Source organism: Hypanus sabinus, chromosome 27 (assembly GCF_030144855.1).
Source record: "Hypanus sabinus isolate sHypSab1 chromosome 27, sHypSab1.hap1, whole genome shotgun sequence".
NCBI lineage: Eukaryota > Metazoa > Chordata > Chondrichthyes > Myliobatiformes > Dasyatidae > Hypanus > Hypanus sabinus.
The window spans coordinates 11,784,841-11,801,190 of NC_082732.1; the positions used below are offsets into that span (position 1 = coordinate 11,784,841).

The 16,350-nt window shown below is 40.2% G+C and overlaps 1 protein-coding gene across 1 annotated transcript in view; it reads left to right on the plus strand.

The window, feature by feature from the left end:
- Positions 1-16,350, plus strand: part of ajap1 (adherens junctions associated protein 1) — a 394,581-nt gene that overhangs the window by 266,323 nt on the left and 111,908 nt on the right. The window contains exon 3 of the mRNA XM_059951611.1: positions 13,970-14,057. Coding sequence (XP_059807594.1) covers positions 13,970-14,057 — 88 coding nt within the window. The remainder of the gene's footprint in view (positions 1-13,969; positions 14,058-16,350) is intronic.

The following is a 16,350-nucleotide window of genomic DNA, read 5'->3' on the forward strand; positions in this document are numbered from 1 at the left end:
ATGGCATCATAAATTTACCCTTTATCGATTACAGCTCTTGCGGTTAGACTTAAACAATGAGCGATTTACTGGTCATTAATCAATAATGAAAATGGCAGAAGAAGACCAAATGAAAAAATAAGTGTTAGAGAATCTGAAATATGGATTTATACCAGCACCCAAACAACCATCAGCAACCAATGTGTCTGTTGTTTGAAGAGGTTTTTTCACATGAGGCAATGAAACCATCTAGGTTCCTAGAACATTTGAAGGTAATACCCTTTGATAAAACAAACAAGAACTTGGCTTCTTTTCAATTACTTCACAAAAACTTTCTGAAACTTTCAGAGATCTTCAAAACATGTTTGCCTGCACTTCACAGCCAAATGATAATTTGCATTTATTATACATTTCAATGCCCATTGCTAAATGTGGAAAGCCACATACAATTGGAGAAGAACTCATTCTGCCATCAACAAGGTAGGTTGTGAGTAGAGTTTTGCACAAGTCACCAGGCCAAATCATTAAAGTGATACAGTTCAGAGACAACTGTCCTGTTCCTTTAATTGAGTAAATGAACTAAATCAGAGCAGACACCTAGTGTAGATGATGGACTGCCTTCACATGATGCTTTCAACAATTGCATCCTCCAAATCTTCATTTTCATTGTAATATTCAAGAATATTGTCAATACCTTCAAATTCTTCACAGTTCCTAATTTGTTGAAGTAGTGAAATTGTTTCATTTTCACTCCCAGCCTGAAAGCTTGAAACTTCAGTGCGAAAAACAATTCTGTATTGTTTTAATGCTTATTTCTCATCAACTGTCAGTGACAAAGATCACTGCTTTATGAACACAAACACATGCAACTGATGCTATTTTAAAAAAGAACTGTTTGCTCTAAGCACAGTGTAGTATCTAACAGCCAAACAACAGCATGTGACTGACGCTGGTTAGAAACTATTTGACTACAATCTCCTATCCCAATTAAGCACCTTAGTACCCCAAATATATGAAAATAATCCTGGCAATTCTCTCAATTAGATTTTGATCTGTAAGAGTTGTCCTGAAAAAGTGGCTGCCCTGGTTAACTGATGGCCCAATTAATTGGAACCCAACATATTTCTCATTTATTTTAACAATAATGCTAACGACTTTGAGCAGCTTGATCAAATCTCCCTTTAGCTCTTCCTCTCTGTAGGATGGTAACTCCAATTTCTTCACATAATTCAAGTCCTCCATTCCTGGTGTAATTTCCATCTCCTCTGTTAACTGTTAGAAAGCGGTACCTAGAATTAGAAAAATATCTTCTCTTCTCTGTATTAGGATCCTTTGTGACTTTTCAAATGGTGCAGGCTTAGAAACATAGAAAACCTACAGCACAATACAGGCCTTTCAGCCCACAAATCTGTGCTGAACATGTCCTTACCTTAGAACTACCTAGGCTTACCCATAGCCCTCTATTTTCTTAAGCTCCATGTAGCCATCCAGGAGTCTCTTAAAAGACCCTATCATTTCTGACCCCACCACCGCTGTCAACATCCCATTCCATGAACTTACCCTTCTCTGCTTAAAAACTTACCCCTGACATCTCCTCTGTACCTACTTCCAAGCACCTTAAAACTATACCTTCTCGTGCCAGCCATCTCAGCCCTGGAAAAAAGCCTCTGACTATCCGCACAAACAATGCCTCTCATTATCTTGTACACCTCTATCAGGTCACCTCTTATCCTCCATCGCTCCGAAGAGAAAAGGCCGAGTTCACTCAACCCATTCTCAAAAGGCATGCTCCCCAATCCAGGCAACATCCTTATAAATCTCCTCTGCACACTCTCTATGGTTTCCACGTCCTTCCTGTAGTGAGGTGACCAGAATTGAGCACAGTACTCCAAGCAGCGTCTGACCAGGCTTCTGTAAGGATTAGTATTTATATGTCCTTACACTCTGAGGCCACTTTATTCCATGCATGTGTACACTTGTCCATTAATGTAAATATCTAATCAGCCAATCATGAGGCAGAAACTCATTGCACAAAGGTATGAAGACATGGTTAAGAGATTTAGTTGTTGTTCGGATGAAACAACAGAATGGGGACGAAATGTGATCTAATGAATGATCTAAGTTTCCGTGCTTGAGTACCTTCGAAACTGCTGATCTGGGATTTTCACGCACAACAAGCTTTAAAGTTTTCAGAGAATGGTGAGAAAAAAATACACCCAGTGAGCATCAGTTCTGTGGGTGAAAAGATCTTGTTAATGAGAGAGGTCAGAGGAGAATGGCCAGACTGGTTAAAGCTGACAAAAGGGCGACCGTAACTCAAGTAACCATAAGTTACAACAGTGGTGTGCAGAAGAGCAACTGAAAATGATCTCAGGCATACACTCAGAGCCCACTGTATTAGGCACAGCAAGTACCATAATAAAGTGGCCACTGAATATGTATCTCCCTTGTCAACATGCACCTCCTTTAAATACACATTATATATTCTTGGTCAAGTCTTGTTGAAAAAGGGAAAAGAAATTTTGAAAGGAAATTTGATTGTGCAATTTCACCAAGCACTGTTGGATATTAAGTACTTCAGGGCTACCTCACTCGCGAGCTGCTGGATCGAGATGAAGCTCAGCATGGGCTTGTTGTGTACGGCGTCATCTCCTAAAGCCACCAAGAGAGGAAGGCACCAGAGCAGTGTGTTGTCCAACAAACACTGCTCTGTTTGAACATGTTTCCTCTGATTTCAAGACCCTGCTGGTTATTGGTCATGTGGTACATTGCAAATTTAGTTTATTGGCTCATTGGCAAGACTGACAGTGGCAGATATTGTGCAGGCCAGGCCCACATGCTGTGGCATCACCTGTAGTAGCTGCCAGGGAAGGAAACACCAGATGCGATGTGGGAGAGAGCAGAGGCACGGCAGGTGCCCTGGAGTTCGAGCTGAGTTGGTGGTAGGCTCCTCCTGTCAGCACTGCCTTCCAGTGTTTGGTCAGTGGAAGACGAGCTGGAGTGTGCTCGTCTGTGATTGCACAAACAAGGGATGAGGAAATGCTGCATTATTGTTCTTGCAGAAGCATGGCTCCAGGACAACATCCCATGTACCGTTAATCTTCAGGCCATGCCACTCAGGGATTTGAGCTATATTATTTTTTTTTTTGTGACTTTGTTCATCTGCTGCCATAACAATATGTGGTAAGTGCTGTGTGTGACCGCCGGTACCGTGTTTTGCACCTTGGTCCCAGAGGAGCAAATGTTTCATTTGGCTGTATTTAAGTGTGTGGTTGAATGGCAATTCATCTTGAACTTCATATCCATGCTCAGTTCTGTTACTTCACAGGCAATGAGTTTTCTTTCAACTGAAAGTACTCTACTGTGTGGGAATTACTGGCTTTGAATTTTTCTCATGAGGCTGAGCCAAGCTTGCAGTTAGGAATCTGAAAAGTTGATATAGATATTCAGTAAAAAAAAAAGAGATGCTGGAAAGTTCAGAATCAAAATTAATATCATGAGCATATGTCCTGAAAGTTGTCATTTTAGTGGCAGCAGTACATTGCAATACATTGGCTGATTGACTGGTGTAGAGGGCAGGGCTTCAGGTTCCTGGATCACTGGAGCATCTTCTGGGGGAGGTAGGACCTGTACAAAAAGCACGGGTTACACCTGAACCCAAAGGGGTCCAATATCCGAGCAGGCAGGTTTAACAGAGCTGTTAGGGAGGGTTTAAGTTAATTTGGCAGGGGGTGGGAATGATGGGGCTGAGGAAGGGGAAAACAGATATAAATCAAAGATAGTGTGCAACAGAGATGATAGAAAGGACAAGAAGGAGATGAGGCATAATCAGAGCCAGTGGGATGAGTTTCAGGGCAATAGAGGTGTGGTGCAGTTAAAACAGAAAGCAACAAATACTGGACTGAAAGTGTTGTATTTGAATGCATGCAGCATAAGAAATAAAATGGACAATCTTGAAATTCATCTACAGATTGGCAAGTATGACATCGTGGCCATCTCTGAAACTTGGCTAAAGGATGGCTGCTGTTAGGAGTTGAATGTCCTAGGATATACAGTGTATCGGAAAGATAGGTTAGTAGGCAGAGGGGGTGGTGTGGCCCTGTGTATAAGAAATAATATTAAAACATTAGAAAGGGATGACATAGGAACGGAAGGAGTAGAGTCTCTAAGGGTTCACTTAAGAAATGGCAAGGGTAAAAGGACCCTACTGGCAGTTGTACACAGGCCTCCAGTCAGCAGCCGGGATGTGGATTACAAATTACAGCAGGGGATAGAAAAGGCATGTCAGAAGGGCAATGTCATAATAATCGTTGGGGATTTTAACATGAAAGTGGTTTGGCAAAACCAGGCCAGTACTGGACCTCAAGAGAGAGAATTTGTGGAATGTGTATGGGATGGCTTTTTAGTGCAGCTCATGGTTAAGCCCACTTGGGGATCAGCAGTGCTGGATTGGGTGTTGTGCAAAGATTTGGAGGTGATAAGAGAGCTTACAGTTAAGGAACCCTGAGGGAACAGTGATCACAATCAATATGATCATGTTCACTTTGAAATTTGAGAAGGAGAAACTAACTTCCAATGAGTCGATATTTCCTTGGAATAAGAAAAATAAAGGAATGAGACTGGAACTGGCCAAGGTTGACCAGAGAGGGACACTAGCAGGAAGGACAACAGACTCAGCAGTGGCTGGAGTTTCTGCAAAAAATGAGGGAAGTGCAAGACAAATGTATTCCAAATAAGAAAAAAAAATTGAATGGAAGAAGGACACTACCATGGCCGACAAGTAAAGTCAGAGCCAAAGTAAAAGCTGAAGAGAGGGCATACAATGAAGCCAAAACTAGTGGGAAGATAGAGGATTGGTAAGCTTTTAAAAACTTGCAGAAATAAACTAAGAAGGTCATTAGGAAAGAAAAGATGAATTATGAAAAGAAACTGGTGACTAATATCAAAGAAGACACGAAAAGAGTTTTTAAGTATATAAAGGGTAAAAGAGAGTTGAGGGTAGATATAGGACCAATAGAAAATGACGCTGGAGATATTTTAATGAGAGTTGCAGAGATGGCAGAGGAACTGAATGAGTATTTTTCTTCAGTCTTCACAATGGAAGGCATCTGCAGTATACCAGTCATTCAAGAGTGTCAGGGAAGTGAAGTATGTGCAGTGAAAATTATGACTGAGATGGTGCTCAGGAAGCTTAATGGTCTGTGGGTGGACCATTAAGTCTCCTGGACCTGATGGAATGCACCCTCGGATTCTGAATGAAGTAGCTCGAGAGATTGCAGAGGCATTAACAATGATCTTTCAAGAATCGATAGATTCTGGCATTGTACTGGATGACCAGAAAATTGTAAGTGTTACTCTGCTATTTAAGAATGGTGGGAGACAGCAGAAAGGAAACTATAGAGCTGTTAGCCTGACATCAGTGTTTGGAAGTTGTTGGAATTGATTGTTAGGAATGAGATTATGGAATACTTGGAGAACAAGATAGGCCAAAAACAGTATGGTCTCCTTAAAGGAAAATCCTGCCTGACTAACCTATTGCAATTTTTTGAGGAAATTACAAGCAGGGTAGACAAAGAAGATTCAGTACATGTGATGTACTTGGATTTTCAGAAGGCCTTGACAAGGTGCCACACATAAAGCTGCTTAGCAAGATAAGATCCCATGGAATTACAAGGGAGTTACAAGCATGGGTGGAGCATTGGCTGATTGGCAGAAAACAGAGAATGGGAATAAAGCAATCCTATTCTGGCTGGCTGCCAGCTACCATTGGAGTTCCACAGGGGTCAGTGTTGGGACCACTGCTTTTTTATAATGTATGTCGATGATTTGGACTACGGTATTAATGGATTTGTGGCTAAATTTGCTTATGATACAAAGATAGAATGAGGACCGGGTAGTGTTGAGGAAACAAAGAGCCTGCAGAGAGGCTTAGATAGTTGATGGGAATGTGCAAAGAGGTGGCAAATGAAATACCATGTTGAAAAGTGTATGGCCATGCACTTTGGTTGAAGAATAAAACAGCAGACTATTATTTAGATGGGGAGAGAATTCAAAATGCAGAGATGTAAATGGACTTAGTAGTCCTCATGCAGGATACCCTGAAGGTTAACCTCCAGGTTGAGCTGGTGGTGAAGAAGGTGAATGCAATGTTGTCATTCATTTCTAGAGGTATAGAATCTAAGAGCATGGATGTGTTGTTGAGGCTCTATAAGGCACTCGTGAGGCCACACTTGGAGTATGTGTACAGTTTTGAGCTCCTTATCTTAGAAAGGATATACTTCAGAGAAGGTTCACAAGAATAATTCCAGAAATAAAAGGGTTACTGTATGAGGAATGTCTGGCAGCTTTTTGGCAGTATTCCCTGGAGTTCAGGGGAATTGGGGGGGATCTCATAGAAACATTCCAAATGTTAAAAGGCATGCACAGATTAGATATGGCAACGTAATTTCCCCTGGTAAGGGAGTCTAGGATAAGAAGGCATGACTTCAGGATTGAAGGGCGTCCATTTAGAACTGAGATGCAGAGAATTTACTTTAGTCAGCAGGTGGTAAATCTGTTGCTACGAGTGGCTGTGGAGTCCAAGTCATTGGGTGCATTTAAGGCAGAGATAGATATGTTCTTGTCTAGCCAGGGCATCAGTGGGTATGGGGTGAAGACAGGGGTGTGGAGATGACTGGAAGAATTGGATCAACCCATGGTTGAATGGTGGAGCAGATTTGATGGACCAATTGGCCTACTTCTGCTCCTATATCTTATGGTCTTATTATAATAAAAACTGTGAATTACAGTAATAAGCACATTGTTAAATTGAATAAGTAGTGCAAAAAAGTAGTGAGGTAGTTTTCATTCATTCAATGTTCACTCAGACATCTGATGGCAGAGGGAAGAAGCTGTTCCTGAATATGTGTTTTCAGGCTCCTGTACCTCTTCCCTGATGGTAGCAAAGAGAAAAGAATATGTCCTGGGTGATGGGGGTCCTTAACGATGGATGCCTCCTTTCGAGACATCGCTCCTTGAATATAGTGCATGGAATGGGCTGCCAGTGGCAGTGGTGGGCAGAAACGATAGGGTCTTTTAAAAGATTCCTGGATGGATACATGGAGCTTAGAAAAATAGAGGGCTATAGGTAAGCCTTGGTAGTTCTAAGGTAAGGGCATGTTTGGCACAGCTTTGTGAGCCGAAGGGCCTGTATTGTGCTGTAGGATTTCTATGTTTCTATCTCCTGGATGCTGGGGATGCTACTGCCCATGATGGAGCTGACTGAGTTCTCAATTTTCTGCAACTTATTTTGATCTTGTGCAGTGGAACTCCCCTACACCACCCCAAAACCAGATGGTGATGCGGCCAGTTAGAATGCTCTCCACAGTAAATCTGTAGAAATTTGCCGGTGTCTTTAGTAACGTACCAAATCTCCTCAAACTTCTGAAGTGAAGACTGAAAATGCTGACAATATTCAGTAGATCATCTGGTTTCTGCAGGCAGAAACAGAGTTGATGTTTCAGCATGATGATTTTTTAAAAGGTTTCAGAAAATTTGGAGATAAACAAATATTCAGAGAAAGCAGGAAAGGAGGAGAAAATTGTAAATTGTTTTATTATTGTCACACATACACAGATACAGTGACAAACTTGTCTTGCATGGTATTCATATGGATTAATTCATACAAGAATGCATTTAGGTAAGTACATTGTAAAACAACAACAGAATGCAGAATGACACGCACAAAATGCTGGAGGAATTCTGCAAGTCAGGCAGCATCTATGGAAAAGAATAAACAGTCAATGTTTTGGGGTGAGACCCTTCTTCAGGACTGAAGAGGAAGGGGAAAGATAAGATGCCAGAATAAGAAAGGTGGGTGAGGGGAAGGAGACTACCTAGAATGTGATAGATGAGGCCATGTGGGTGGAAAAGTTAATGGCTAGAGGAGAAGAGATAGAAAGGCAAGGAGGAGTGGATGCATGGGCAGATGACAGATAGGTGGGAAGAGGTAAGAGGCCAGAGTAGAGAAGAGAAGAAGGGAGGTGGAGGGAATTGTTTTTAACCAGAAGGAGAAATTTATATTCATGCCACCAGGTTTGTGGTTACCTGGATGAAATACCAATCTGTTGCTCAAGAGTGGCCTCATCTTGACACAAGAAGCCATGGACTGTAATGTCAGAAAGGGAATGGAAATCAGAATTAAAATGTTTGGTCACTAGGAAATTTTGATTTTGGTGGATAAAGTAAAGGTGATTGATTAAGAGGTCCCCCAGTTTATGACAGTTCTCACCAAAGTAGAGCATGCTGCTTTGGGAATATCACTTATAGAGAATGGTACAGGCAAATAATAACATGCAATGTCATAACAAGGTAGATTGTGAGGTCAAGAGCCAATCATTTCGTATTAGGGGACCATTTGATACCCTTGTAACAGTGGAATAGAAGCTGTTCTTGAAACCAAATCGTGAGGCCAGAACGAGGAAGATTACTGTATGCAGTTAAATATGTAGTCAGGGAGTTGGTGCAGGAGGAAGGACGTAAAATTTTTGGATCATTGGGCTCTCTTCCAGGGAAGGTGGGATCTGTACAGGAGAGACAGTTTATACCTGAACCAGAGGAAGACTAGTATCCTAGCAGGAAGGTTTGATAATGCTACACAGTGGGGTTTAAACTAAAGTTACAGGGGGATGGGAACCAGGGTGCAGAAGAGTTAGTGGAGAGGTTGTGGAGGCAGGTGTTACTAAGACCTAAGACAAAGTTAAGATTCGAAAGGTTGGACATGGTGCCACTAGTGTCTTGAGCTGCTTATATTTCAATGCAAGACTAGAAAGGCGGTTAATAGTGCTGAAGACGAGATAGCTCGTTTACAACAGAGGCAATGTGTGGTGAGGAGAGGCTGTTGACAGGGCAAAATTGCAGTCAACAGGATGAGTTGCAAAAGTAAAGTGCGGACAAAATTGAAAAGGGTGAATACAGGACTGGAAGTGTTATATTTGAATGCACACAGTACATAAAATAAGGGAGATGAACTTGCAACATAGTTGCAGATTGGCAGGTATAATATTGTAGGCATTACTGAATCACGGCTGAAAGAAGATTGTAGTTGAGAGCTTAATGTCCAAGGTTACACATTGCATCAAAAGGACAGTCAGGAAAGCTGAGGGGGCGTCGTCGTTCTGTTGGTAAAGAATGACATCAAACCATTAGAAAGAGGTGACATTGGATCAGGTGTTGAATCTTTGTGGATGGAGCTAGGAATGATAGCAGAGAGGCAATGTCCGGAATTTCTGGAAGCAATTCAAAAGGTACAGGATATATACATTCTAAAGAGGAAGAAATATTCTAAAGGAAAGCCATGACTAACAAGAGAAGTCAAAAAGAATATAAAACCAAAATGAGAGGGCATATAATAGAGCAAAGATTAGTGGGAAGTTAAATGATTGGGATGTTTTTAAAAACCAACAGAAGGCAACTAAAAATGTTATTTAAGAAGATAAAGATGGAATACAAAAGTAAGCTAGCCATTAATATTAAAGGGGATACCAGAAGCTTCTTCGGATATGTAAAGTGCAAAAGGGAGGTGAGAGTGGACATCGGACCACTGGTAAACAACACTAGAGAAGTAGCAATAGGCGACAATAAAATGGCAGACGAACTGAATAAGTATTTTGCTTCTATCTTCACTGCAGAAGACACTAGCAGTATGGTGGAAGTTCCAGATGTCAGGGGTCATTAAGTTCATGACGTTACCATAACTAGAGAGAAGGGTTCTTGGGAAACTGAAAGGTCTGATGGTAGATAACTCACCTGCACCAGATGGTGTACACCCCAGGGTTCTGAAGGAGGTGGGTGAAGAGATCTTGGAGGCATTAATAATGATCTTTCAACAATCATTAGATTCTGGAATGGTTCCAGAGAACTGGAAAATTACAAATGTTACTCCAATCTTCAAGAAGGAACAGAGACAGAAAAAAGTAAACTATAGGCCTCAGTGGCTGGGAAGATGTTGGAATCGATTATTAAGGATGAGGGCTCAGGGTACATGATAAAATAGGCCATAGTCTGCAAGGTTTCCTTCAGGGAAAATCTTGTCATACTAATCTGTTGGAGAACTAACAAGCAGGCTGAGCAAAGGAGTATTGGTTGATGTGTACTTGGATTTTCAGAAGGCTTTTGACAAGATGCCACACATGAGGCTGTTTAACATTGTACAAGCCCAATGTATTACAGGGAAAATTATAGCATGGATAAAGCAGTGGCTGATTGGCAGGAGGCAAAGAGTGGGAATAAAAGGAGCCTTTTATATTTAGTTGCTGGTAACTATTGGTGTTCCACAGGGATCTGTGTTGGGACCGATTCTTTGCCTATCATATGTCAATGATTTGGATGATGCAATTGATGGTTTGGTTGCAAATATGCAAATGATATGAAGATAGGTGGAGGGGCAAGTAGTTTTGAGGAAGTAGAGAAACTACAGAAGGACTTAGGCAGATTAGGAGAATGGGTAAAGAAATGGCAGATGGAATGCTGTGTCAGGAAGTGTAAGTTCATGAACTTTGATAGAAGAAATGAACGGGCTGACTATTTCATAAAAGGAGAGAAAATTCAAAAAAACTAAGGCACAAAGTGAATTGTGCAGGATTCCCTGAAGATTAATTTGTGGATTGAGTAAAGGCAAATGTAATGTTAGCATTTGTTTCAAGAGGACTAGAATATAAAAGCAAAGATGTGATGTTGAGATTTTATAAAGCAATGCTGAGGCCTCACTTGGAGAATTATATTCTAAAGAATTATTTGAGTCCCTTTTTTAAAAGGATGTGCTGAAACTGGAGAGGGTTCAAAGGAGGTTCACGAAAATGATTCCAGGATTGAATGGCTTGTCATATGAAGAACGTTGGATGGTTCAGGGCCTGTATTCACTAGAATTCAGAAGAATGAGGGGTGACCTCTTGGAAACCTATCAAATGTTGAAAGACCTTGATGGAGTGGATGTAGAGAGGATGTTTCCTTTGGGGGAGAATCTAAGACCAGAGAACACAACCTCAGAATAGAGTGGTGTCATTTTTGAATGGAGAGGAGGAGGATTTTCTTTAGCCAGAATGGTAAATATGTGGAATTCTTTTCCACAAGGAGGTATGGAGGCCAAATATTTATGTTTATTTAAGGCAAAGGTTGATAGATTCTTGATTGGTCAGGGCATGAAAGGATATTGGGAAAGGCAAGAAATTGGCACTGAGAAGAAATTGGATCAGCCATGATGAGATGGCAGAGCAGACTCCATGGGCTAAATGGGCTAATTCTGCTCCTATATCTTATGGTCTCATGGTCTTAAAAACCTCTGTTAGAACTTCATATTTCCTTGTCTTATAATCCTTACCTTGCATTATATTTTATTTTTCATGATTCAATTTCTCTTGCATTCCTTCCTTATTAGAGACCAGTTTTTCTTGCCCTCTCCTCACAGTCTGTATTTTATATCTGTTTACCTCTAGATTTCTTCCAGTTCTGATGAACAGGTTGATTTCTACTTTTGTTGACACAGCCACAGATCCAGATGTTTCCTGTTACTTTCAGCAGGGCTCCTGAATCCAAGGAATTGAGGAGATTCAATGACTTTCAAAAGTTCAGTGAAACCTACGGAAAATGCTGCTGTGAAATGTTTCTGACAGCTCTCTATAGCAGTTCATGTATCGTGCATAAAAAAACCCATTGCTGTTATTCTGATAACAAAACTCCATTTTCAATATTCTCAGAAATTTATGGACTGTCAGTTTTCAGTTTGTTGTTGTGGCTGATTTGAGAATTTTAAACTGTTAATAAACCCAACAGTCAGCTGTCATTTGAACTGTGAAATCTTGTCCAGAAACTTGTAAACAACTTCAAATGCTGATTCACTGTTTTATTTATTCACTTGGAGATACAGCACTGAAGAGCCCTTCTGGCCCAATGAGCCACACCACCCAGCAACACATCTATTTAACTTTAGCTTTATTACAGGAAAATTTACAATAGCCTACTAACCAGTATGTTTTAAATCTGTGGGAGGAAACTGGATCATCCAGAGGAAACCCTAGTCAGATCTCTCTCTCTCTCTCCAGTTCATGTTTTATTGTTTAATATATTTTCTAAAAGATTATATTTTGTGTGAAAATGTACACTCCAGTTGTTAGACCTTGAAACTCCAAGTCATTATAAGGTATTTATGAGCAGCTATAATTATCTGTTTTCCTACTTAGAAGACTTCACCACAGGGATCACAAGAAGTAGTCTTAAAGGGTCATGGCAAATTAGCAGTTATCAACTACAATCATATTTTAGACCCAGAAGCATCTTAAGAATTGTCATAAGAGATTTGTTCATTCATTATATGTGTGAATTACTCTACTTCTTTGAAGAAGAGGTATTGAATTGTTTGATGTTTCATTCGGTCAACTTTTTGTAATACTTTTAATGGCTGACTTTGCATAACAATTTGTCTCTGTTGATTTTTGTGGACAAATAGATATAGTTAGTAGTCCATATATACTTCTATTTATTAGTTTAACCCCCCCCCCACCTATCAATTGGTTTAACCATATCTCAACCGTAGATGCACCTCAGTATCTACTCTAACTCTGTGCTTAACAATATAACTATTTGACTATAAAATCCCATAGGCTAGTCTATGATTAAAGTCTTAAAAATCTCCCTGTTTATTATCAGATTCAGAATCAGGATTATTATAACTGACATACGTCATGAAATTATTGGTTTTGCAACAGCAATACAGTGCAAGATATAACATGGCTAGAATTTACAAGATAACTCACTAGTGTAGGAGACAAATTGTGAGATAGTGATCATGGAACGTTCAGACCTCTATTTCTGTAATCTATCCAATGTTGGCAATTACTTTGTTGTTTGACTTACTGGGACTGAATTATCAGTTCCAAATGTAGAAATAGAAATTACAAATCCGTATTGTTCTCCCAGTGGGACGTTGGAAATGAATGGAGATTGTGGGAAAATGTATCCATACATGTGCCAGTTATTGTCTTTGAGTGATCACTTCACATTCATTTCTCCAGCTCTTCAGGCAGCATGATCCACCTCTCCCCCAGTTCCTTAGCTTTACAGTAGGGTCAGCTCTGTTCCTCTGTGTGATCCCCACAGTGATGCATTCCATTTCCATAGGCATTGGCATGGAGAGAACTGTTTTATTATTTCTTTTAAAACTATAGCCAGTTAAGTGCATACAAAAGAATGTATACTGTACATAATTTGAGAACATTATCCAATGTTCATACAATAATCCCATAATGTTATTCATCTATCCTTCAACATTACTCAGTTTGACCTCAATAAACATCGTGGTGAACTCTTCCATGCTCAAGTGATCCTCTGTATGAAAAAAAGCATTTTAACTTTACTTACTTACAGACCATTACACCACTGGCATTTAGGGCAGCAGTGAAGGTCCTCCATCTCTGGTGGTGTCCAGGGCTTCCTTATTCATGTCAGTAGCTTCTTCTCAGTTTTCACTACCGCCAATCATGCAAGTCCCAGGTGGAGTGTCAAGAATGTCCTCGCACTCAGATGTAGAAGGATTCTTCATTACTATTTCCATAACAATTTTGTTTTACCAGTCAGGGTTATTAGCCCCGAGCTGAACCCCCAAATCTGAAAGACCAGTGGACCACTTTTAGTCCGGCATCTACCTTTGAAATGTTTGGTTTGGTGACCCTACCTGGAGCCAAAGCATAAAGCACTGACTCCAGCTGACACAGCTCTCTGGGTCTTCGAAGCAAGCAAGCCTCCAAACCACAACAAGAGGGAAGTTTTACCTTTGTCTGTCATTCATCTGTCTGGATCTTTGGTGATTCCCTAGCCAGTGAAATTATTATTACATAGGTTTTCACAATTGATGCATTCTGTTTGAGTTTGAAAATGTTCAGGTCCTATGAGAAATTACATTTCAAGCATAGGATGGGTATCCAGAAAATAAAGTGTTTTTTTTTCTTTGAATCTTTAGGTCTGGCCGTTCATCAGATCATTACCATCACAGTCTCCCTCATCATGATTGTTGCTGCTTTGATAACAACACTGGTGTTAAAAAATTGGTAAGTACATTCTTTGCAAGATAAAATACAGCTATTATAAACAGGTATCTGAGATTGAAAAGGGTAAAGGACATCCAATAGGTAGCTATCTGGAAGAGGCACTGATAGGTTGACATCTTGGAGAATCCTTATTGCAAATTATTGATTGTTGATTAAAGATGGCAGTCAAAATATTACCCTAGTTCATAGATTGGATAGATGAGATCTCGATCAACATGTTTCTTCCAAAATATTTTTTGATCAGTTTGGTAGTCATCCTAGATCAAGGACATTTGAGATGTGGGGCAGAAAAATTCAATCATTAAACATTGAGATATATTTCCAGTCAGGTATATCATGGTGCTATGTCATGTAAACTGGTCCAGGTTCAGATCAAATCATAGAACGTGTTCCTTATTCCACCAATATAACTTTTCATCACCCATTCTCGTTCTCCAAGTGTGTTTGCCAGTTTGAGGTACTTTGTTCCTGTTCTACATCTGTTTAAAGAAGCACACATAATTTCACATATGGTACTGAAGATCTCGTCAATTCCAGTGCTTATTCTATTTCTTGAGTTTAGCTTCAAATCTGAAAGATCTGAGGATAATCCATATTGCATTCTTTTTTATTTTGGTGCTTCTGGGACTGTTTAGATGTACTACCATTGTCTTTGTAAAAACTAGCAATGAATTCTCATATCAAACACAGTCAGCTAGTTTTGCAATGCAAAGGATAGTTTGTAACTCAAATAGAAGTAAATTACGCATCTAGCCTCCTGCCATGTCAATATGTACCAGCCTATGGTGTAGAGGCATCAGCACAAGACTTTGGGGCATGTGGTCCTGAGTTCAATTCCAGCCAGCTCCTTGTATGCTTTCCATCTGTGCTGGGTTGAGCATCAAGCTACCAGCTCAGTGTTGAAATAAAAGAAAACAGACAAGTTTTAAAGTAATGGCAAGTTTACTGCCTGATGCGCCACAAGGTGCGAAGAGGAACAACGTGTCTATGTTGTAATCGTTTGCTTTTTTCCAGTCTTTTTCCCCCTGATTTATAATGAAGTCCCAGTTGATAAAACTGTCAATGAAGCTCTCCGGATTTTGAAAGCAACTCACTTTCCACATCAAAATGTTTAGAGTGCAGCTGTCAGGATAATGTTTGAGATGAAGCATGTTAGGAAGTTTGAACTTGGAATACTGTAATGCTTTTTTTATCCCAAAGGATAATCAAAGTTCAGAGTAAATTTATTATCAAGGTACACATATGTCACCATATACAACCCTGAGATTCATGTTCTTGTGGGCATATTCAGTAAATCCTTAATAGAATAATAATCATAATAGAATCAATGAAAGACCTTATAAACTTGGACATCCAATCAATATGTAAATGACAACAAACTATACAAATACAAAAAGAAAGAAATAATAGTATTAGAGAAGTAAGCAATAAATATTGAGAACATGAAATTAAGAGTCCTTGAAAGTCAGTCCATAGGCTGTGGAAACATTTCAATGATGGGGCAAGTGATGCTATTCCCTCTGGTTCAGGATCCTAACGGTTGTGGAGTAATAATTGTTCCTGAACTTGGTGGCGTGAGTCCTGAAGTTTCTGTGCCTTCATTTTGATGCAGCAGTGAGAAAAAAGCATGACTTGGGTGGTGATGGTCCCTGATTATAGATATTGCTTTCCTGCTACCATGCTTTGTGTAAATGTGCTCAATGGTGGGGAGGGCGTTGCCTGTGATGGAGAGGGCCATATTCATCACTATCAGTAGGATTTTCCATTCAAAGGCATTGGTGTTTCCATACCAGGCTGTGGTGTCACCATACTCTCCACCAAACATCTGTAGAAATTTGTGAAAGTTTTAGATGTCATGTGATTCATCACAACTTCAAAGTAGAGGCACTACCATACTTTCTTCATAATCGCCTTAACATGCTGGGCCCAGCATAGGTCCTCCGAAATGATAACAAAGAACTTAAAGTTGCCTACTCGGTCTACCTCTGATCCTCTGATGAGAACTGGCTCATAGACCTCTGGTATCTTCCTCCTGAAGTCAATAACCAACTCCTTGGTCTTTCTGACATTGTGTAAGAGGTTGTTGCTTTGGCACCACCACAATCCTATAAATTGATTGGCGACGTTAGCAGAATCAGTTCAAGTAGGATAGTGCAGATAGTAGAATCACTGCATCTCATATCAGAGACACAGCTTCAATTCAGACCTTGGGTGCTGTCTACGTGTAGACAGCATGTTCTTTCTATGACTGCAAAGGCTCCCTACCCCTACCACAGCTGATTGGCTTTGGCGT